Consider the following 23,767-nt stretch of genomic DNA (forward strand, 5'->3'; position numbering starts at 1 on the left):
TATATTTTTTGTACTTATTTATGTACTTATATTATTAGTATTACAGTACTCACAACAATGAACATAGAGATAAGAGTCCCATAAATAAGTCATACACAAATAAGTAACAATAGCGACACCTAGCGACTGTTGATATTTTGCAGTGGCTTGGGTCGTGACAGAGAGACCCAACAATACACTACTACAGTCAATCATGGATTTCAACGTAAAGAAACTAGCCTGCGATGCCGGGGTGTTTTTCACACGGGCAGTTCAGGTAATTATTATGGAACTGGTCATTCTTAAAATATGTCCGTTACATTTTGACAAACCAGTTTAATTAAATCGGTAACGTTATATAGCTGTTGCTGCTGCCCCACCGCAACGTTAGCATTAGGCTAGCTGCTAGTAGCTAGCTAGCTCGCGAGTTTATTCGGCACTAGTAGCAAATTAATGATCGTGTCATGCGTTACTTTTGAGATTATTTTACGTGTTTAGACTGCGATTGTCAAACGTGCAGCTCCAGAATCACCATGTTCATGTCACTAAAATAGGTTAGTTTTTAGCTCTGTCCGAGCACCATTCAACGGGGTTATGTTATGGATGTGCGACTTGGTGACGCGTGCTAGCAGTACTACATTCAGTACAGTTGTTGCACACATCAATGATCCATGATTGTTTCAGTTGCTATTTCGAATGAATTTGGCCAGACAGAGAAGTTGACGGTGAACGTTAAGTTAAGTACTATTACAAAAGACGAATGACAAAGTGAGAGCTTGTGAGTGACACAGACCCGGACTCGAACTTGCGGTGTCACTCACGATTACAATTAAGGTTTGGGTTTAATCCCACTGCGTCACGACGAGCCCGGCTCAGTTCCTTGAGGCGTGTTGCTGTCGGTGTCAGCTGAGGCTCAGCTGAAGAGTATATAGTACCTGTTATTATGGCTGCTGAGCTGGGTATATAATAGCCTTAGTCTTAATCTAAGACTAGGTATATAATACCATAATAACAGGTACTGTTACTGTATAGTACTGTATATTTGTCCTTTAAATGTTCCTATGAATTGGATATAAAGGACCCCAATGGAAACAATTGCCATGCCATGGGCTTTCTTGAGTTTTAAATCATCTTGGCAGTATTGAACTGTACTTTCCTGTGCTTTTTTTCCTCCTCTCCTGTAAACTGATAATAAAGTACTTTTTTCTGCTAACTGTTAATACAGTATTCAATCAATAGAGCGTATGCCATGCATAAAGTGAGTAGCAAATCGACTGCCAAAGTGAGTTTAACGTACTGGTAGTTTAATGCATCCGATTGGGACTTTTCTGTTTGGATGTATGGGCTGTCAAGGCCAGAAAGTAGTTTTTGCCACTGAGTAGGCGTTCCGCATAACTTTTGGATATGATGATGATGATGTCATGCGCACACCCTATACCATAATAACAGGTATACATGCTCTTCTTATGGATATAATGCCTGAATGACAATAACCCTTTTCGGCCTGACGTCGAAATTAAAAAAATGTCTTCAAAAAACCGTATGTTTCTGTATCAGTGGTTCATGTCAAGGACCCCAAAAAATATATGTAATATGCCCCCCCCCCCATCTGAAAATATGTTGTTCCAGGGACCTCCCCAGAAGCAAAGATTTGAGTTAAAATGTTCACTTTTATCCACACAAAATAGGATAAAAGATGATTCTGATCTGACATACCATTCTAACAGGTTTTGGAGATGAGGGAGCATTCTAGTCTTGGATAAAGACTATCAGTATCATAGAGCTTATAGAGATCATTTTTATAGAGTCTGACTTGATTCGGAATGATATTGAAAAATGTAAATACAAATCGATAAAATACATCTATGATAGTCTTGGTCCAAGGCCAGGACAGCGCTCTTAGAGTTTCGATGATGATGATGATGATGTCACCGACTCCCGCTTTAGTTTACAGAAGAGAAGTTGGGGCAGGCAGAGAAGACGGAGCTGGATGCACACTTTGAGAACCTGCTGAGCCGTGCGGACTGCACCAAAAATTGGACAGAGAAAATATTCAGGCAGACAGAGTACCTGTTGCAGCCCAACCCAAGTAAGACTCCACGACAATGGCCAGTCGTTCAGAGACCAGCAGACGGCTCACAGAGCATCTATCCTTCTTTGCATTAGTGCACATACCCCCCCATGGGAATTTATATGTTCATTTTGGACAAAACTTAACCCTCTATCGATGCATTTTAGCCCATTTTGGGGGAGCTGGTTCGTCATTATTATACGATACTATTGTTGTATCAATAATATATCCCATTCCTCCAGACAATACACACACACACACACACACACATTTAGTATATAAATAAAGTTAAGTGATTTATCCTGTCAATTGGTGGCACAGTGTCCCATGCCATGTGGCTTTACTTAAAGAAAGGAATGCTCCCCCTTAGACAAAAAAAGGCCAAACTTACTTCAGCCTCCTTCATTTAATTGGACACAGACAGACATATTTGGGGGCAACACCGTGATATAGAGGGTTAATGGATGCCAAACCACTTATTTTATATTAATTTGATTTTCTTTTAACATTTTCTACAACCACTGATATGCAACGAGATCAAATTACACTGTAATGAATTCAGCTTGATGACGAGCAGCAGTTTCACAATGATATGCAGTAGTACCATGTTGGAAAACAGGGAACTCTAACTTGTGACTTTTTGATTCTCCATGCTACAGTTGATCATACTGGTGAGTATTATGCCTCCTCCTCTAGTGCAGTGGTTCTCAACTTATGGGTCGGGACCCCCAGCCCAAATGATTTTAGGGTGTCCCCAGAGCATTAGTTTAGGGTGCTCTCACTCAACATTACAGTTGAAGTGTATACAGCATATCTGCACTTCTAAATTGACAATTGAAGGACTTTTACCTTTTTAACACCTGAAATGAAATGTCATTTGCCTCAAAAGTAATCAACAAACTAGCTGATCTACTTGCGAGGCCTCAACTCCTACAATTCCAAGTGCTTTGGCTGGGAGGGGTCCCCAGTTCACATTATGATTATTTTGGGGGGTCGCGGCCTGAAAAGGTTGAGAACCAAACCTCTAGTGCCCTGCCATGGAATCCTCTCATGCGTGTGGACTGCTAGTACAGATCTTTTTGGTCTATAGATGAACAGGGTGGGAAATGAACACCAGTTCAAAATGCTCCAAAATATTTGTGGCTCAGGGTACGAATATATACTGTTAACACTGCTTTGATTACACTGATTTGTCGATTTCTGTCAATTCCCCCCAAAATTGTGAGCGAAATAGTTGTGTTTGAGTTTGGAACCCGCCGGCTGTTCTGGTAGGTGGTCATAAAACCGTTGGTTTCCTACCCTGAACATGCAGTCGGACCAAATCAACTCTTTACCATTTGGTATGAAAATCAAATACGACCATGAGATCGATTTGTTAGACAGTAAACACTTTTATTTAACAAAGAGACTCACAAATCACAAGGTGCTTAAATAATTGGTGGTAATATCTACCAATCTAGCACCACCAGTGAACAATGTTGTGCCTTCTCTGGGCACACCTGGGCCAGCAGGTGCTGTGGTGGTGGATAAACAACCAGCACGGGACATTTGAAAAGCTCAGTGTTTGTGATTTAACTTGTGTCTCTATAAACTCTAATTTCCTATGAGGGGCTCTTTGGTCTCCCCCTCTCACTTTATTGCCCTACATGCAATTCCCACTCATTGTGTGTGTGTGTGACTGGCTCATAGACATTCCTCAGTATTTTAGCATCATCCATATCTCTGACCAGATGAATTGTTAACGCTAATCAGCGTAGCTGCATCTAAGGCAGTTGTATGGTGTGTAGTAGTGGTGTGTGTGTGTGTGTGTGTGTGTGTGTGTGTGTGTGTGTGTGGTGTCTGTCTTTGTAGTGTCTATTAGAATTATAGTCTGACGAGTCATAATTTAGAAAGAGTTTTCCCATACCTTTAGAAAAATAGTTGAATGCTCTATAGCATTTAGAGTCCGATCTTTGTTGCTTATAATCCTTAGATGCCTTTAATTAATGTCATGCATCATTCATGAACGGACGTAGGCCTTGAATGGCAGATATTCCATTCTGTTCACAGCAGACTAAAGAATGTTGGTTTAAAGCTCCCCCCAAAAAATATTTCCTTTAATGACGCAACGTTTCGACCGCATAAGGTCTTCGTCAGGCAAATGATTTACCTGATGAAGACCTACAAGGTCAAGGTCTTGACCTACAAGGTCAAGAAAAAATAAATACTAATTGGAGCTTTAAGCCAGTGTTGCAGATGTTTTACCTTCTTCTCCTTGATTCTTGCCTTGATGTCCAGCTGGCCTACCTTCAGGTACAAGATGTGCACACAATCTCCCCTGTGAACGTCCTTCAATGAACACATACTACGTATGAGCTCATTGAAGGACGTTTTCAGATGTTTTAATGCTGCTGCTACTACAGTATGAATGCCACCCTGTCACGTACAGAGAATGTGGTCTGTGGGAATGTGTTTTTTTTTTTTTAGGAGTGAAATGTCCAGCTTTTGGTGTTTGTGTTAACAAACTTTGTCCACACAGACATTAAATGCCTTTGACAATGAATGGACAATTTTGAGTGTTCGCGTAAACACAAACATTACTTAACACAAACATTGAAGACAAAAGTGAGGATGCAACTTGTGATAGGCCAGAATGAGATGATGTATGATGATAAGAGTGCCCCTCACTTCGCACAGGTGTGATTTTTATTTAGATATATATTTGACTAGATTTAAGTTTTATGCCAGAACTTTCAACAAGATTTTGATACTGTATGATGAGAGCTGACTGCCAGTAGCAGCATTTAATTAATGGGTGAATACATACAGAGTGGTACAAATTCGAATGGTTTATCCCCTCCAAGAAATTGCATCTAGTCGGTGTTCTATGACTGTTTATGGAATACATGAAATGTATGGAATATCAGCCATTCTAGGGCTAGAACGGACAAGGCACACCAATCATGTAAATCCATGTGTTTTCTCCACCAAATGTGCTGTCATTGTCAACATTTACAGATTCTGCTACCTGGCTAATGTGACTTCTGGTGAATTCATTATCTGCATGAATGGGGGTAGAGGTTAGCCAAAGGACTCGAGAGAGCGCGGTTCCATTTGCCTGCTCCTACCATAAATCAGGGTCTCTGTCTCTTTGTTCACAGGCGCGAGGATTGAGGAGTACCTCTATGAGAAGCTTGATAGAAAGGCACCGAGCAGAGTCACCAATGGGGAACTGTTGGGGCAGTACATGCAGGATGCCGCGAAGGACTTTGGTGCCGGAGCTCCTTATGGTTAGTGCGTGGATGCTAATGAGCTTATATTTTACTTAACCCATTTAGACCTGTATGTTCTTTTACCTTTAATGCCGGCTGCGCCCTCTGTGTCACATACACCTCTGTGTCTCATATAGCAACATATATATATTTTTTAATATGAATTTGAAGGTTTTCAGAATCTGCCTCGGGTCTAAATGGGTCAAATGTAGGCATTTGGTGTGGCCATCTTTGGAGGGTTCCTTTCTATACAGTATGTTACTCAGTGTGTTCAGTATGGCATTAACACTGTAGTTAAGATGGTAATATTCTGTGTTTAGTGCAGAAACAAAAAAAATGTGTTTGCTTTAACATAAGCATCCACCAAATGCCATGTTATGTCTATCAGCAGTGTGCTATTACTTTCCTCTGCCGTTTGCCCACAGGGTGAGAGTAAAGTCTAATAGATAATGAAAGCCATTGAGCTTTATTGCATTTCTTCCCCTCTTTTCCAATGATTCTGCCCACTGCCCTATAGGCTGGCCTCTCTTCGTCAGCCCAATAGGAATAAATCACGGTCTCTCTCCCTCTCTGGTGAACACCAGGATCAATACTGCTCTTCTTTAACAGCAGTCAGTTGCAGCCTTGTCTCCGCAGGCTGCAGCAGTATGTATTTAGGATATTTATTACTATTATTATTATTCAGTTGCAGCCTTGTCTCCGCAGGCTGCAGCAGTATGTATTTAGGATATTTATTAGGGGTTTCTCATTAGGAATTTGTGGGGGGGGGGGGGGTACAGATAACCGATTCCTTTCTGCAGGACCGGCCAATTCCAATAAAAAAAATAATAACATGTTTATTGTTTACTCTTTGCTACTACAGTATCTGTACGTCACATTTTAGTAAGCTCTCCTTTAATAAAAACAAGACATCATTAGGATTTTGCAATTGGGTAATTTGGCCGATTCATTTGGAATGAAAATTGTGTGATTAATATCAGTGGCTTTAGGCCTATCATAAGAGCATGCCTTGTGACTGTGTTGAATGTCAGTGGGGGAATTACAATTGTTAACTGAATCCAGAATCAAAAGTCTTAGAAGAACCAGTGGCAATAACATGACTGATGTGCTGTCCATGCAACTTCAAGGAATAGCGATTGTTTTTGTATTAATTAATTAATTGATTAATTTATTGATTCTTGATTGATTCATTAGTATTCACTGTTTTCCTCGCAAATTATCTTTATGACTAAAGTGATGCAGTCCTATCAAGTAATCAATGTTATGAAAGAATGTCCTAGATTTTGTGTGGTTACTGATTAGCAATGTGTGGCAGGATGGCCACGTTATGATGATCTACACATCATACGCTCGTGTGCGTTTGTTGATTTGCGGCTTTCCTTCAGTCAAAACCTTCCTGGTTTCCTAAAAGAACAACTTGCTGACACAGCACAATTTATTACCATGTTTTGAATACTTTGCGGTACTTGATATTGTTGCAGATAGAAAATAACTCTTGTCCTTTTGCAACCATTGCCAGATATCAAGTATGATAGATAGATAGATATGGTTTATTATGTATTAAACCTAAGCCCATGCTTCACCAAATGGCATGACATTTTTCATGTGAGGTGTTGTAGAACAAATTAGATTTTAAAAAACACGTTGTTCAGTATCAGCCAATGGCACCTAGCAAGTGCTCGTTTCTTGGCACAAGCCTTTCACTGATACTATGTCAGATCCCATGAATAATGTGTGGGTCTGTGTAGAGACCCACACGTAGGCACGTTTATGTCTGCCATGTTCTGAATCTGTTTTATGGGCTGGGAAACCCACTTTGGTTCACACCTCTGTATCTACATTGAAAAAAATCTACCTACCTACCTACCACTTTTATCAATTTTCTGTAATTAAGTGTAAATACAATTCTGCAAGTCTCTGTGTAGGTGTATTGTGTCTTGTTGTGCTTGTAGCTTGGTATCTCAGTTGCGGTCTCTCCATTATTCATGTGTGTGCTGCTACCTGCTGGAGCTGCAAGTCTCCTCATATCGGCATACATTGCGTTGGTAACACACCTAGCAACAGTTGTGCCTTTTAGTTAAATGCCAATGAATACAGTATAGCAACAAATCAAAGGCTGCTATAAATTATTACATTCATGATGTGATGTATGACTTGGCACATTTTGAAAATAGCCGATCTACAAGCTCATAACATGTTGAATTGTGACACATTGTGAGCTTTTATTGCTGCTTTAAAATAATTATGTTCTCCTCCAAATGTGATTACTTTAAATTGTTTTATAATCAATTAAATGCATTAGTTCGATTAACTGTCAACCCCACTGAAAGGGGTGGGAAATAATTTCCAATTTCCAGATCGATTTGATTTGTATAAATTTCAGATTTCCACTCTGGATATCATCTCTCAAGTGTTGTAGATCATTTCATAGTTTGTGCTTGTGAAGAATAACCATTAACCATAGTCTATGAGCTGTGGCCTACTTTGCTGACATGTCAGGCTTTTGGATTAATAATCTGGTTATTATGGAAATTAATGTTTGTGTGTGTTTGTATGCATGTTTCTCCCAATAGGAACAACTTTGATCAAGGTGGGAGAATGTGAGAGGAGGCTTGGTGGTGCAGAGAGGGAGTTCCTCCAGGCTTCCGCCATCGGCTTCCTCAACCCACTCCGTAACTTTTTGGAAGGAGACTGGAGGACCATCTCAGTGAGTTTGAACTCTACCTACTACCCATTTAGGCCATTGTTTGAAGTGTTTTTACTTCTGGTTCTCATTATATATTATTTATTATATCATCATATACTTACTTAAATATAAAAACTAGATTTGTCCTCAACAGCCCATATATGTTTAGAGTCTTAATGAGGAAGTTGTAACAATCGCCCTCTAGCTCGGAATTAAACAAAGAATAAAGACTGCGTCCGTCCTCTTCTTCAAACGAGGCGCACGCGAGAGTCTATAGTAGTTTAATCCGACGCAACGAAAAGTTTCTCCGCTCCAAAACGATCCAACGGAACAAACGAAAGAGAACAAGATTATCACAATACACATGTTACATAATCTCTTTCTGTAGAAAATGTACAGAAAAATAAAGCAGAACAACATTAATAATGTACTTTTGTCACAAAGTGGTGTTATGTTTTAATTTGAGATGTTCAGCTTTTCCAATCAAATAACTCTGAATGCAGCCACCAGAGGGTAGCAGTGTAGATCACAGGATAAAGAGTGAACTTTAGAACCTACTAAATATCAAGTACATTTTGCATTGCGCCATGTCAGTAGTTACTTGACAAGTCTATTTCTGCTGTCGATGTGGTCCTTCAGAAAGAGAGGCGTCTCCTGGAGAACCGTCGTCTGGACCTGGATTCCTGTAAGGCCCGTCTGAAGAAGGCCAAGTTGGCTGAAGCTAAGGCTGCGGTGAGTTCCCCTGTGCAGCCCTTCCCTTTCACGTCCTTCCACATCATCTCTGACTCCCCAAACACCCAACTCACCCATCACTCCTTTAATCGTTTACTGGCTGGCATTGGGGTGTTTTCCCTCTGACTAACATGTGTTTTTATTCTAATGTTCACAGTGCGAGGGAGATGTGAGTATTTTTGAAATATTGTGTTATCCCTCTCTTGCCTTGTTTTTTCCCCGCCTTTCTCACATGCTTTGGCAATTTCACCATTGGCACTGTGGAATCTGATTATTCACACAGCTAAGTGGAAAGGCAATGAGTGGGAAGGGGAAAAACGTTCTTTAACCCATTCTGGACGGGAACCCCTTTTGGTGTCTAACCCCCTCAGGCCGGGGGCCCATATTTGGGTTCTGTACAGTATTCAAAAATTACAAAAAACTGATGCTGCTATATACATATTTGAAGTTTTTCAGAAAACTTAGGTCAGGCTTTAGAAGCCATTTTTAGAATCGGCCGTAGGCCTAAATGGGTTAACTATTTTAGATTTTGTAAAGTGAACTTAATGAACTTATAACAAAGTACAAGTGTAACACCAGCCAAAAAGCCACTTTTGTGTAAATGTTGTTACTTCCTAAAAACAAACTAATTACCGGTAATGGACCTTGCGGTAAGCGCCACCCCGCTCCCGCCCAGGCCACCCCTCCACCCATTACTGTTGCCAAGTAGGACACGCTTGCTGCTCCTACGCTGAGGACCATGTTATGTCATCGTTTTTCCGAAGAGGAATGGAAGTATTCATATCAAGAACATCCATACTATAATAACGTCATGGTGAAACGTTGCTGTTGGGCGTACCCAGGACGCAAAACTTTCAAAAAGCACTTTCACCTAGAAACTCCATTCACAATTCAGCTGACTGTGGAGACACATGCTGGAACTTTTTACTTTGAAATAACACAAACTTTGGCACCACGTATTTTTATTTATTTCCCCACGTTCAGTTGCTCTTGTAAGGACTGCCACATATCTTCACCTACAGCCATCCACGTCTATCCCCCTTCCCACTGCGGTTCAGAACCATTCACGTCTATCCCCCTTCCCACTGCGGTTCAGAATAGGGATGTCAGGGGTTAACCGACTAACCGGTTAGCCGACCGTTAAGAAACATCCGGATATTATTATCAGCTTTAACGGTTAATTTGCATAATAATAAATGCGTGTTCTGATCTTATTTTAGATCGTTTTTAGTAATAGTACAACATAAACATTACAGAGACTGTAGTTGTCACTGTACAATACTTTAAAACAGTTGTCATGTTGCACACATGCCTAAAATTGCTCTTATTTGCGCCGCCCAGCTTGTCACACTCCAGGCTGCATGAACAGCGCTCTGGCTCTGTTTTCTGCCCCCTCAATGTCCCCGTTCTCTGTTGTATTTCAATGGCTAGTTGGCGACAAGCCTACAACGGTAGCGTTGTGGTAGTCAAAATGTAAGCGAGTGACAGGCTTACAGCGAGACGAGATTAACACATGTCGACCGTATCAATGCAGAGACCTACATTATTAAATCCATTATTGGCCATTTGGCCTGGAGGGAGAACGTTTACAGCCGCTGTCGCTTCCTCCTCAACAACCTCCTCCTATCCGTCTCCTCGAGTCCCCACACTGGCACGGCTTAGTTACGGCTATCAAGTTAGCCATGTGCTATCGATGTTTGAGGGTTTTCTTGTCAGCGAAAAGTCAACAAACAGAACACGGTGACATGCATGTTGATCTTCCTTAATAATAAAAAAAGGCTTAGCCCATGCGTCCAGTGGCTTTATAGGTATAGGTTGCTCAGATCTGGACTGGATTTATTTATGTTTTGGACTAGAACCGGCGGACCTCTGTAGGCTACTGTAGACACGCAGATGCAATGCGTTGTTTATGGATGATTAAGCCTACAACAATTTATTTATAATGTTAAATGTTGCTTTTTAGTTTGTCTTTTAAAAAGGAGCATAAATAAATGTATACCATTCGTCTACCAACTTTAATTATGTAGCCTATACATGCATATTACATTTGGGGTAGCCTATTAAAAAAAAAAAAAAAAAAATCAACCACTATCCGTTAATGACCCGGTTAATCCTATCGGCTAACCGGCTGGGAAACTATCCATTACTGACATCCCTAGTTCAGAACCATACACGTCTATCCCCCTTCCCACTGCGGTTCAGAACCATTCATGTCTATCCCCCTTCCCACTGCGGTTCAGAACCATTCACGTCTATCCCCCTTCCCACTGCGGTTCAGAACCATTCATGTCTATCCCCCTTCCCACTGCAGTTCAGAACCATTCACGTCTATCCCCCTTCCCACTGCGGTTCAGAACCATTCACGTCTATCCCCCTTCCCACTGCCGTTCAGAACCATTCACGTCTATCCCCCTTCCCACTGCAGCTCAGAACCATTCACGTCTATCCCCCTTCCCACTGCGGTTCAGAACCATTCATGTCTATCCCCCTTCCCACTGCAGCTCAGAACCATTCACGTCTATCCCCCTTCCCACTGCGGTTCAGAACCATTCATGTCTATCCCCCTTCCCACTGCAGTTCAGAACCATTCACGTCTATCCCCCTTCCCACTGCGGTTCAGAACCATTCACGTCTATCCCCCTTCCCACTGCGGTTCAGAACCATTCACGTCTATCCCCCTTCCCACTGCAGCTCAGAACCATTCACGTCTATCCCCCTCCCACTGTGGTTCAGAAACGGCGTTTGGTTTCCAAAAAGAACGCTGCTCAGTGCTTACCCTTTTCGGCACATTGTATCCAAAAAGTGAAGGTCCGCTAATGGTCTAAAAAGAGGAATAATTCTATTCCTCTTCGAAAAAACGGCGACATAACACGGTCCTCAGTTGCAGGCAACCGTAACGGGGGAGGGGCTGGAGCGGGGTGGCGCTTACCGCAAGGTCCATTGTTAAATGGTAAAAGAAGTTGGCTATTTTTAAAATACTGATACCCAAAAATAATTGAATTCCTACTTTGGATATATCTTTTGTTGCTTCCAGCCTCCAGGCGATTGGAAATTGAGACCCACACACTGCTTATGGAGTTACTTTTGAGTCTTAAAATATTTGTTTTGCTCTGTTTCTCTCTCAAATCTTTTTCTCTTGTCTTGTTTGATTAATGTGTAACTCCATACATCCAGACGATCTCTGGCAACTGTCCCATCCATGTATGCACCATTTGTGCTGAAATGCCTGGTCTCAAAGGTCCTAAAGCCTAATTTATGCTTTGGTGAAAAGGTGCCTTGTAACATGTTGCTCATTTGATTTCATTATGCAATATTTTGTCGAGTGACATCTCACGCAGCACTTTTTCGCAGAAGAATAAATTACATTTTATTGTCATCATGCTTGCCCCATCACACAATAACCAAGGAATGTTTATATAATATATACACCCTTTAAAAGACAACTAACCAAGTTTCATGTTTTAGGTTGTTATTAGAGAAAGTATAAGATGAGTGTTAATTATTTTTCATTTGCGGCTTTCTTTCGTTTTAGCGATTTTAGCTGAAATTGATAGGGGGGCGGGGGCATTCGAACATGGGGCTAAATATGTATTTTTTTACACAATTTTATAGCAATGTATTTTTTTAAATTATTTACTATAGTCCTACTAGCCCCCAGGAAATTGCATCTGGCCACAAAAGATCACAGGATCTAGTATCTACTGAATGTGAAGGGGGGTAGTATAGGAGCTGCCATACTGTGTTGTATGGCTCACAGGTCACTTGCACCCCCTTCACATTCAGTGATCTTTTGTGGACAGGTGTAATTTCTTGGGATCTAGTAGGACTATAGTAAATAATAAAAATAATAAGTCGCTATAACATTTTGTAAAACAAAATACATGTTTAGCCCCATGCTCGAATGCCTGTCAAAAACAGCTAAAATCCCTAAAATGAAAGAAAGCAGCAAAAAACACTCATCTTTTACTTTCTCTAATAACAACCTAAAACATGAACCTTGGTTGAACTAAAAACTAAAGTTGTCCTTCCATGCTAGTTTTCTTGACATGATCTTTTTCTTCCGTTTGATGGGGTATCAAAGGACTGATTGATCAAATGGAAGCCCCTTTGGGCTGCTGTCAAATCAGACTTTTGAAACCTACTGTATACGCATGAAAACAGCACGTGCTCTCTATATAGAAACATTGAATCATTGGTTGGGACAACCAGCAGCAAAGGGACTGTTCGTTATTTAGAATGAGGGGTCATTGGGGGATTTCATACTGCTCGGAAATAAAATGGCACGACCCTTCCCGACAGAAATATGTATTTTACTTGAATCATGTACCCTTGCTTTTGCCCCCACCAAATAATATAACGGTATAATATATAAAACGTATAATTCCGTGACGTCCTATTGTTTCTATTGATCTGTTGGCATTCCGGTCTTCCAATCGCCACACATAAGTAACGAGCGGGGTGTGATGAGGGGAAGTTGCCTGACCTGCATTGAATGTGATGACTATGCGCACATTGAGCAGTGCATTACATAACATCTACTGTGAGTGGGCTCCTGGCTTTTATGGATTCAAATTTGTATGAACCTCCCTTGGACTAGAATGACAAACCATAACCCTCCCCTGTTTTCCTAATTACCGTAAGTTTCCGTGAATTTCCGAATGGTCCCTTACAATTAGTCACCGTACAGTCAATGTCCGGTTTTTTGTTTGATGGACAGGTTGGTTTCGGTCACAAGTGAGGAACAATTGCCTGTGAATTTGGAAAGGATGTTTATTGTTTATGCCTTCCACATGTACGTATGCTGTGTTTACTTATGGGTTGTTGCATCATCCGCCTACACAGCTGGCTTCTGTAAATATTTTACCCGAGGGAGAGAGCAGGTGATGATGATGAAACCTAAGTGGTAGAGAGAGATTGATGAAGGCAGGTGACACAGGTGGTGCAAAGTAACAACAGTAGTGATTACTAACTGGCAACCACAGTTTAATGTCCATAATTAATAATTATTGTATACTGTAAGAAACAAAAAGTGCAATGAAACAACAATGAAATAACTCAAATTAATTTATAATTATTACCGCATCCATTACAATTCGTTTTAACCATCCATTGTGCAGCACTACTTTCTTTAAAAAAATATTGCTGCTGAGAATTCAGTACACATTGGCTCCCAGTACGACATTCATGGTAGCAGGTGGACTCTATTTACAGTGATCATCGGTGTTGGTTAGCTTTTTTTACTGTAGTTACAGCGTGCTGTGACGGTATATCGTGTTGTGTGTTGTGCTTGCTTTTTGTTTGATCTCTAGTCATTGGTTTTGTGCATGTTGTTTGCGTACCACTGTCTGGAAGCCATGATTTGTATTTTAAAACCCTGTACTGTTTCCTCTGTAGACTGCACCTGACTTTCAGGAGCAGAGACCCCGGAACTACGTGCTCTCAGCCAGTGCTTCTGCGGTAAGTAGCTGATTTACAGTACCATGTAACATTTATTAACCCATTTTGACCTGAGATCAGATTCTAAAAGTGTCTTCTACATCCTGACAGTTTTCTGAAAAAGCTATGTTTCTATGTCAAAAATAGCAGATCTACAAGCTGCTATTTTTCAATATCTAAAGCATAACCTGATGCTAACACCAAAATGGGTTAACATGCTCTTTGATTTGATTTATTTATTAGATCACCATTAGCTTACTGTGCAATTACAGTAGCTACTCTTCCTGGGGTCTCTCAACCAACATCATCAAAAGAACAACATATTTCATTGTCATTACATACACCATTCATACAACGCAACGGTACCACACAAAACACTAACTCATATACATTTGATAGCTCCATAGTACAATTTAATCTTCAAGTGTCTTCAACACTGATGTGAAAATAAACATTCTAGTGGGACGTACTGTATAGCTCATATCTCCTTTACATCTCTTGAGTGAACAAAAACAAATTGAACTTTTTCTTAAAACTTGTATACCGGTAGTTATAGCCTTTGAATAGAACGCAGTACTGTAACACTCATTAACATGCTCTCTGCTTTTGAGTAGAACACTGTCTCTCTCTAGTGCTGTCTTAACAGCCAGTTCTGCTATGTTTCATTCCTAAACACCTAAACGCTCTCTAGACTAACACTAACACCTTTCGCCTACACCAAATCTCGTTGCCAAAAATTGCCAATATAAACTCACAAAACATTGCATTGTGAGCTTGTAGATTGGCTAATATTCCCCCCAGAATATCTCTCGCAAGTGTAGATAAATGAATGTCTCGGTCTTGACAAGTTTCAATCAAGCAGCACGTGTTAATCATTTTGAAAACATGAATAAGTTCTGATGGACAATATTACATTGTTATCATACTGGATGATTGTCCACATGACTTATAAGTTTAATAAATTGTGTTCTGAATGCATCATTACTTGTACAAACTTGATTCCTATAGTATTCAGTATTTGGGGCAACCCTTGTCTGATTGCACTTTTCATGAACATTCATTTGCTTTCACTAACGTTTGGCACCAGGGAGTGGTTTATCAGTGCAGCAGACGGCTACAGCGTTGCATACCAGACTTGTGTGTCACAGTTGATATGATGGTTACTCCCACACCTTGGTTTAACAAGTTTGAGTCTGAAGGCCTGTCACAATTATTACATAATCGCCTAATATTACATAATCGCCTAATATTTGAGGTATGTGTCCAAATTTACTTTTACTTCACTACAATTATTTGAAAACGTTAGTTACTAGTTACTTTGGCGATTTAAATTTTGATTAGAAAACATACATTAACCACTATATCAACCCTATACATTTCGGCCATTTGAAAATAGATCTACAAGCTCACAATTTGTCGCGACGCATTGTGAGCTTGTAGATCTGCTATTTTCAATACATTTTGTACACATTTTGAACATTTTGAAATGTACTTGAACTCAAGTACATTTTCAATTCCGTACTTTTACTTGTAACAAAGTAGTTTTAAATTGAAATATTGGTACTTTTACTTAACCCATTCTGGGCGAGAACCCCTTTTGGTGTTAGTTATTATGTTATGCTTTCGCTATTGAAAAATAACAGATCTACAAGCTCATAGCACGCCACCGAGTGGCGCGCTATGAGCTTGTAGGTCTGCTATTTAAAAAAAATCTAAGAACGACTGACATAGAAACATAGCTTTTTCAGAAAACTGTCAGGATGTAGAAGACATTTTTAGAATCTGTCAAAATGGGTTAAGTTAAAAGTACTTTTTCCACCACTGGCCTTACAGAGTCGAACGTAATCGACACAAGAAGCACAACATAACAGAGGGTGAGATACATTTCTCCCCTTGTCAGTTACGTGATCCGTCAGTCTGGGAGTGAATCCCAATCAGACGGAGAACAAGTGACGCAAAGAGTTCTCCTCGCAGATTTTATTAGTATAAATATGCCTATGCCCTGTTTATAGGCATACCCAATTACCCATATACTGTATGGTCTATTGGATCGGTGGTTCTGAATCTGGACAACCCCCGATCCATATATGGTCATGTATCGTTCGGATAGGCATATCGGGTTTGTTTATGGTTATGTCTGAGCCCCAGTGACGTGGCCGTGGTCCTGCCTATATATATCACCCTTGAATCTTAGAGGGCATCCTAAGCTTTGATTAGGCTATTTTTGCTGCAAGACTTGCTAGCACAGCATAGTCAGTCGTTATTTATTCAGCATATGAGCCACGGACCACCTTTTGATGAGATTTAGCCTCTCAGACCCAAAAAACGTAGAATGTTTTGTTGTCGTTGGATATGATTTTGTCCACAATTCAACGCTGTATTGATGTTGGTACGATAGGAAAGATAACAGGCAAACGCTGATCAAAATAACAAGTCTACAGTCTCTAATTGTGTATGTAGATTTCTTGTAAGTCAAGTAATGCAGAGGTTTAACCCATACTGGGCGGGAAACCCTTTTGGTGTTTTAAGCATTATGTTACATACTTTAGCTATTGAAAAATACCAGATCTACGAGCTTGTAGGTCTGCTATTTTTGAAAAATCGCAAAAATACGTCACAAAGCTTTGAATATTCTTTCAGATGATTCTTTTTCCTTTTTTTTGACGTCAGGTCAACATGGGTTAACAATAATTTAACGGGTCCATTTGGTTTAATTTTACTCGCTCAAGAGTTAAACAATTTACAATTTAGGCATTTAGCAGACTCTCTTAATCCAGAGCGATTTACATCAAGCAAGAACAAAAAAGCATGGGCATACATCACATAAAAAGCATTTATCATGAAACATGCGTAAGCTGAGAACGTAACAGTGGAATATCTATATAATGAAACTATACATATAAACTATACATATATACTATGCTATACATATGTACTATGACGTGCTATGACTACATACAATGCAATTATAGTGCTGTCTACATAATGTAACATGCTATAAGTCTGTATCAAATGCTATCTAAGTCTACAGAAATGCTATCTAAGGGGCTAGGGTAAGTGCTATGGGCCATGATGGAGTCTGAAAAGGTCTATAAGGGTCCATTTGGTTACCGACTCTCCATCATTTAGCTGGGGACCACCTGGATCCCCCTCAAGGACCACTGGGTGAAAACCACTGCCGTAAAGGGAATAAAGTTTCTCTTGGGTGTTTTGCAATAATGTCTTTCCTGTGATGTCATCAGAACGTGTCTCTTTCCCCCTCTCTCCTCGCTGTGCCGCGGTGCTCTCTCAGCTCTGGAGCGAGGAAGTGGACAAAGTGAGTAAGACCCAGTGGAAGATCATGAGACCTGGTGGTCACACGCTATGACGCTTGAGAACAAAGTCATGACAGTCTTAACCCATTTTGGCCTGACCTCGAAATTTACAAAAATTCTTCTAAATACTCTAATACTAAATACTAAATATTCTTCTAAATAGCAGACCTACAAGCTTGTAGTGCGCCACTCGATGGCGCGCTATGAGCTTGTAGATCTGCTAATTTTCAATAGTTAATTATAACATAATGTACAGTATGTAACACCAAAAGGGGTTCCTGCTCAAAATGGGTTAATTTACCTAATACTATTATGTAACGTAGCTGCTGACTGATACATTTCACCACTTATTTATTTTTATTACACCAGCTGTAGTCTAGGAAAATTGGCCTCAGATCCTGTGCAGCAGGGGCGTGGCCCAGTGCGTTGCGTTTCAAATGAAATGCGAATCAAAAGACAGGGGCGGGTTCTACATGGAGTGGGCGCTACATCTAAATAAGACGGAAGGGAAACAATTGCTCCTTGAGCGGTGGTGGCCTACTACAATTCAATTTGGAATTGGATTCCCTTCGGACTATTTTCATGGTATGCACAGTGCTTCAGACCGGAAAGGGGAGTGTCCGCTCAGATTCTGAGCGCAACGTACTTCCCTCACAGGGATACGTTCCTTTTTTCCCAGAAGTTCCTTTTTTCTCGCCCGCCTAGTGGCGAAAAATAAAACTTCTGGGAACTCAGATTACACCAGCTGTAATGTTGCTTTTTGTTGTTGTTTATATTGTTTCCTGTTTGCAATTCTTGGTAATTGAAAAGATTAAGACCCCCTTGGCCAATGATGGGAGAATGCTTTCTAGACCTTAATGAATAAGGATTTATTTGCGTGTGCGCCGGTGTCGCACACCACAAATAGCCCATCTACGAGACATGTTTGTGAGCTTGTAGATCGGCTATTTTCAGCGTGCGACACTGGAGCACTACGAATCATTCTTTTAACGTCTGGCTAATGGTTTTGGATTTAGGCAGAGCATGAGCTTCGTGTGGCCCAGACGGAGTTTGACAGACAGGCGGAGGTCACCAGGCTGCTACTGGAGGGCATCAGCAGTACACATGTAGGTCTTCACCGTCACCACATTATATCATCATTCTGTCCTCGTAGTTGTGGTGGTGCCGTGACAAAAGGTTTATTCAATTGCAATTGATGTAAAACATTTCTGGATTTAAAGTCGAGCTGAAATGAAATGTGTGTGTGTGGTTTTTGAGTGGTGCAACCACTCCAAGGAACAGCAATGTCCGTGTCCGCCTATGTGTCGTCCGCCTATGTGTTGGTTCACCTATGTGTTCATGAGCACCAGTATGACTGACTACCAGTGGCAAGGGCGCTGTTGTGCAGAAACGGAGAGAGAGAGATAGTATTAGTGCTGCACTGTTGCCTGCTAATGAGAGAGAGAGAGGAGAGGAGAGGGGGGGGGGGGGGAGAGGGGAGTTGCACCACTCGGTTCACACGGGTGTGATTGTTTTTTAAACGTTTGGTCATATTTATCGATGCTAAGAGGCGGGAATGACTTGCTGTTTTCCTGTTCTGGCGAAGGTGAACCACTTGCGCTGCCTCCATGAGTTTGTGGAGGCACAGGCCGCCTACTACAAGCAGTGTCACCTGCACATGATTGACCTCCAGAAGGAGCTGGGAAGGTGAGGACCTTAATGGCAGAGAACACTGCTGTGCTTTTTATGTAATATCTAGAGAAGGGGATGTTTGGATATTGCTCATCAGAATTTGATGAGCATTGCAATCACAAAGACATAAATACGTAGCCTTGACATGTTAATTAATACTTTTCATTGGTAAAATATTATTTAGTTTCTTTATTTTCTGCCCGAGCAATATTTCACCAATTTGGACTGCTGGAACCTCACAAATGTCTAGTTGCATCGTCAGATTCTGAACTGATTCTGTGAACCACTGTTGTTACTCAAAAACAAAACACATGACCCATTCATCTCCACTATCTTGCATGCATTCAGTTCGAATGGAGATGTGTGAGTATGACTCAGAAATACAATTATACGCCAAACATTTTCCTGATTGTGTGTGTGCTGCCTAGTGCTGACTACTATTTTTTGTGTGAGCACTTATCTTCCCTCATTTCTGCCCCAGGTTTCCCAATGCGTTCTCCACAAACGTCGGCCCGCCCATGTCTGCCGCTGCTGGCTCTGCCCTGCCGAGCACTACCACCAGCCCCACCGTGAGCGAGGGGGACACGCTGAACATCGAGGAGGTGCAGGCACCAGCCACGGGCACCCGCAAGGCCAAGGTCCTGTATGACTATGATGCAGCCGACTCCAGTGAGCTCTCCCTTTTAGCTGATGAGGTGAGTGTACCAAAGCACAGGATGCCCAAGTGGGGACAATGTCTTTGAGCTTTTTGCTATAGTGTAAACTAAGTTAAAAAAGAGAAAAACTGACAGAAAAAAGTGCAATACATCCACCTGCATGACACCACAAAACTAAAAAGCTGAACATTTTATAAGTTTGAACTGAGTTTCTGGTTGGTCATAAAGTCTACAGAATAAATACATTTTAAAAAATCAAATCAAATAAAAGAAGAGAACATAATATGAATGTGCTAGCTTTAAGACCACTGTTAATGGAACATATTGCCTTGTATTTCTATTTTTAACCTGCATCCATCAGCTCATCATCTGATGATGAAAGCCATCATCATGTGATGATGAAAGCCATCATCATGTGATGATGAAAGCCTGTTTGTCGCGGATATCCTTTTGTTAAAGAAGAACTTAGTATTGCGTAATTAAATGCCCTTGGCAAGGATAGTAATGGAAAAAGTTGCGTCATACCAAAGCCTACACGGATTGTGCAAGGACGCGCTGTGATTGGCCAGTCGCTGTGATTGACAGCCTAACCCTAACCTCAGTAAAACTATACCTAACCCTAACCTAAACTTAACGCGCTTATGGACTTCGACTTGGGAAACGGAAGTGGGAAGCCTGCGTCCAGAGTCCAGACATGTAGGTTAGGGTGACCTGTCTCATGGCTCATGTATGTGTGTGCCTTAAGGCTACCTTCCACATGTCTCCCTCGGTTGTCTTCAGGAGCCTTCCTCCGTCTCAAATCCACTAACCTTAACCTCAGTAAACGTAACTTGCCCGGGGGCGTGGTTATAAGCACAACCCATGTTGGATTTAGTATGCTGCGGAAAAGTCTGGGAGGCCGACCCAGGCGTGGCACACTCTGGGCACAGAGTGTGACACAATGGAAACGAGGCTAGGCCCTAGGGGCCTACTGACAGAAACATAGCTTTTTCAGAAAACTGTCAGGATGTAGAAGACATTTTTAGAATCTGATCTCGGGTCAAAATGGGTTAACATGGAATTGGTTCACATTGTGTTTCATCCCACAGCTTATCACAGTGTACACGGTGCCCGGCATGGACTGTGATTGGCTCATTGGAGAGAGAGGTAACCAGAAAGGAAAAGTGCCTGTCACGTATCTGGAGCTGCTTAGCTAAAGAGGACGCGCGCACACACACACACACATATACACACACACACACACACACACACACACGCATGGACATTCACACACATGGACACAGTCAAATGCACGCTATCACACACACACACACACACACACACACACACGCGTCACAAACATGCATACATACAGACTCACAAACATAGACGCATACATGAACACAATGGCGCAGACATATTGTTGGTACTAGCATAACTTTGAGGACACTGTTTACTGTTATCCTAAAATGTATTTCCGCTTGTAAGCAAAAAATGTCCTCACTAGTTGTGTTCTGGTAATGATATAGATAACGAGGACTTCTGGGAACTCACAAGTATGCATTTGATATGGTATACAGATAACACTCCATTTGTTCCTTTCTGAATGCACTGGAAAATGAACGACAAGGACACTAACTACGCTGCAGTGTTTTATGGAGGAATTGTTGCATTTACAACTTGAATTGAAATGAAGAACGGTAATATTGTGAATGAAGTGAATCACCCTGAAGAAGAAAAACATTCCTTTTTTGTTCTGTTATTTTGATTGGTTTTTCTAGTTGTGTTTTATTTCTTTGTGTAATGCAGTTGTTTCTGGGTGGCTTTGATCTAACAATGTGGGTTGAAGTTGAATCTCGATGAGTCATCGTGAATTAGCACCCCACGTATTTACTTGTTCTGCACCGTTGGCATCATTCCTCCCTGTCAAAGTTTCTATCTATTCCCTAGAAGTGGTTCTCACCCAGGAGTCCTTGAGGCGCTTTTTAAGTCGGATAATGTGCAAAGAGAGGAACCTACGATTTTCATATGTATACACTCCCCCTTTTCCACCACCTTTGAACCGGCCTGGTTCTTAGTCCATGAGCCAGAACACCAAAATTGCAACGTTAATTACGAATTGAGCGGGCAAAACCATACCTACAGTATATTGATCTATAAGTAAATTAATATACTGTATGATAACCCTTCCACAGGAGTAGCTTTTTCATTTTTTATCAGAGATTAATTGCGAAACCTCCCCAGTTGATTTCTTACACAAAGAAAATTATTTATTGTATGCAAATTAGGCATTATATAGGAACGTATGCAAAGAAAGAATATATGAAAAAGCTACTACTGTGGTTTTGCACACTCAATTCATAATTAACGTTTACATTTTGGAGCTCTGGCTCATGGACTAAGATCCGCACCGGTTTGACCCTGGTGGAAAAGGGGCCTCTGACTCCTCTGACTAATATGAACACTGAGGACTTTACATTGTAGATTGGGGTACCAGAGACAATGTTGACAAATGGGGGTCGGTGGCATAATGCATACCTAACTGGGGTACTTGAAATTAAAAAGGTTCATAATCACTGCTCTAGATAGTACTGTGTCTGTATAGTATGTAAACATGCTCCACTTTGACTCACCCCTTCCCATAGCATATATATATATATATAGGATATCTTCCTCTTGGTCATACAAACACGTTCTGCAGCAAACAAATATTGTAAGTTCAACAACTACTAACTGCCTTAAAGTGAAGGGACATTTACACTCCTATGGCCATCTGCTATAATCCAGACATAATGCTGTCTGTGTTGCAATGTCCAGTGCACTCTCTACAACAGAAGACATGTCTCTGAGCAAACACAATCCTGTACACTACACCGTGTGGCATGCAAGACTGTAACTCATTACTATGATGTGAATATGCCTGTTTGTGTGTCATCTTAGTTTCTTTGGCCCCTATGCAATTGATTATTATTTCTTTAATCCCTCTCTCCTTTGTATCTTCACGATTATCTTTCCCATTGTCTGTTACGTCATTGAAGTGTCTTTTGATTCTTACTGCTGCATGTGCTACTTTTGAGTAGCTTGTCTGGTTGTGTACCTACGTTTTATGTATATGTCAAAGTATGAATCTGTTTCTCTCAGATCTTTAGTACCAAAGCATTTGCACACAGAGCTGTGTTACCGTACATGCATGCACTCTGTCGAGGGTTTATCATCGCTACTGTGATTTTTTTCCCTTCACCTTTATCTTTTTTTGTTTTCATTTAGCTTTTACAGTATATTTATTGCCGGTCCCTAAGCCATGCTGGATGAATGAATTGAATTAAAAGGTAACCTTTATTTGGATTTTCATTCTCATGTATCTTTAACCCATAGATGCCTGAGGCCGAATCTGGGAACGCCTTCTAGGGCCTGACCTAAGGTTTCTGAAAACCTTCAAATTCAAACAATTCTATTTTTTAAAATAGTTATGTTGCTATATGTATAGCAATAGCTGATGAGACACAGAGAGCACGGCCGGCATCAAGGGTAGAACAACGTATACGTTGCACCAGGCGTCAATGGGTTAAAAGAAAAACCTAATGTAGTTGCTACTGAGAGTATTTAACCACTTGAAGCCTAGTGTCCCTATTCTGGGGTTCTTCTTCGGTAATGTTTTTGAAAGATTAGAGCATTTGAAGTGGTCAAACTAGCAAAATGTATAGAAACATTTTCCACAAAACCCTAATGGTCTTAAATATTTCATAAAGGCTCAATCTTGGTTGGCAGTATGTAGAACGCTGCCGTTTCTACCATACAGATGGGGTCAAATGTTTTATTCACAGCTTGTTTTTGGTCCATTATCATACCCTCATTAGTTGCAAGCAATCACATTGGTTGCAGTTAAGTGTTGAACACAAAAGGTTAATGCCCAGAAATTTCCCAAAATAATTAATATAGCCGGGCAGAACACAGACAAAGGCTTTCAGTGAGTCTTAAGTAATGACTGAGCT

The 23,767-nt window shown here is 40.9% G+C and overlaps 1 protein-coding gene across 2 annotated transcripts; it reads left to right on the forward strand.

The window, feature by feature from the left end:
- The first annotated feature begins 52 nt into the window (after nucleotides 1–52).
- Nucleotides 53–23,120, forward strand: LOC308316454 (endophilin-B2-like). 2 transcript variants are annotated; one of them, XM_080765093.1, is made up of 11 exons: nucleotides 53–256; nucleotides 1,927–2,068; nucleotides 5,191–5,319; nucleotides 7,875–8,008; nucleotides 8,627–8,731; nucleotides 14,114–14,176; nucleotides 17,448–17,471; nucleotides 18,486–18,575; nucleotides 19,055–19,155; nucleotides 19,622–19,835; nucleotides 20,885–23,120. In XM_080765093.1, exons 1-11 carry the CDS (start codon nucleotides 194–196, stop codon nucleotides 20,990–20,992), a joined length of 1,173 nt encoding a protein of 390 aa, XP_080621219.1. In that variant the 5' UTR covers nucleotides 53–193; the 3' UTR covers nucleotides 20,993–23,120. The 2 variants fall into 2 exon arrangements, with proteins under 2 accessions (XP_080621219.1, XP_080621220.1); XM_080765094.1 differs by having other exon boundaries at nucleotides 8,627–8,719.
- The last annotated feature ends 647 nt before the right edge of the window (nucleotides 23,121–23,767 follow it).

This window comes from Protomyctophum bolini, assembly GCF_963924005.1.
Source record: "Protomyctophum bolini genome assembly, chromosome: 6".
In the NCBI taxonomy this organism is placed as follows: domain Eukaryota; kingdom Metazoa; phylum Chordata; class Actinopteri; order Myctophiformes; family Myctophidae; genus Protomyctophum; species Protomyctophum bolini.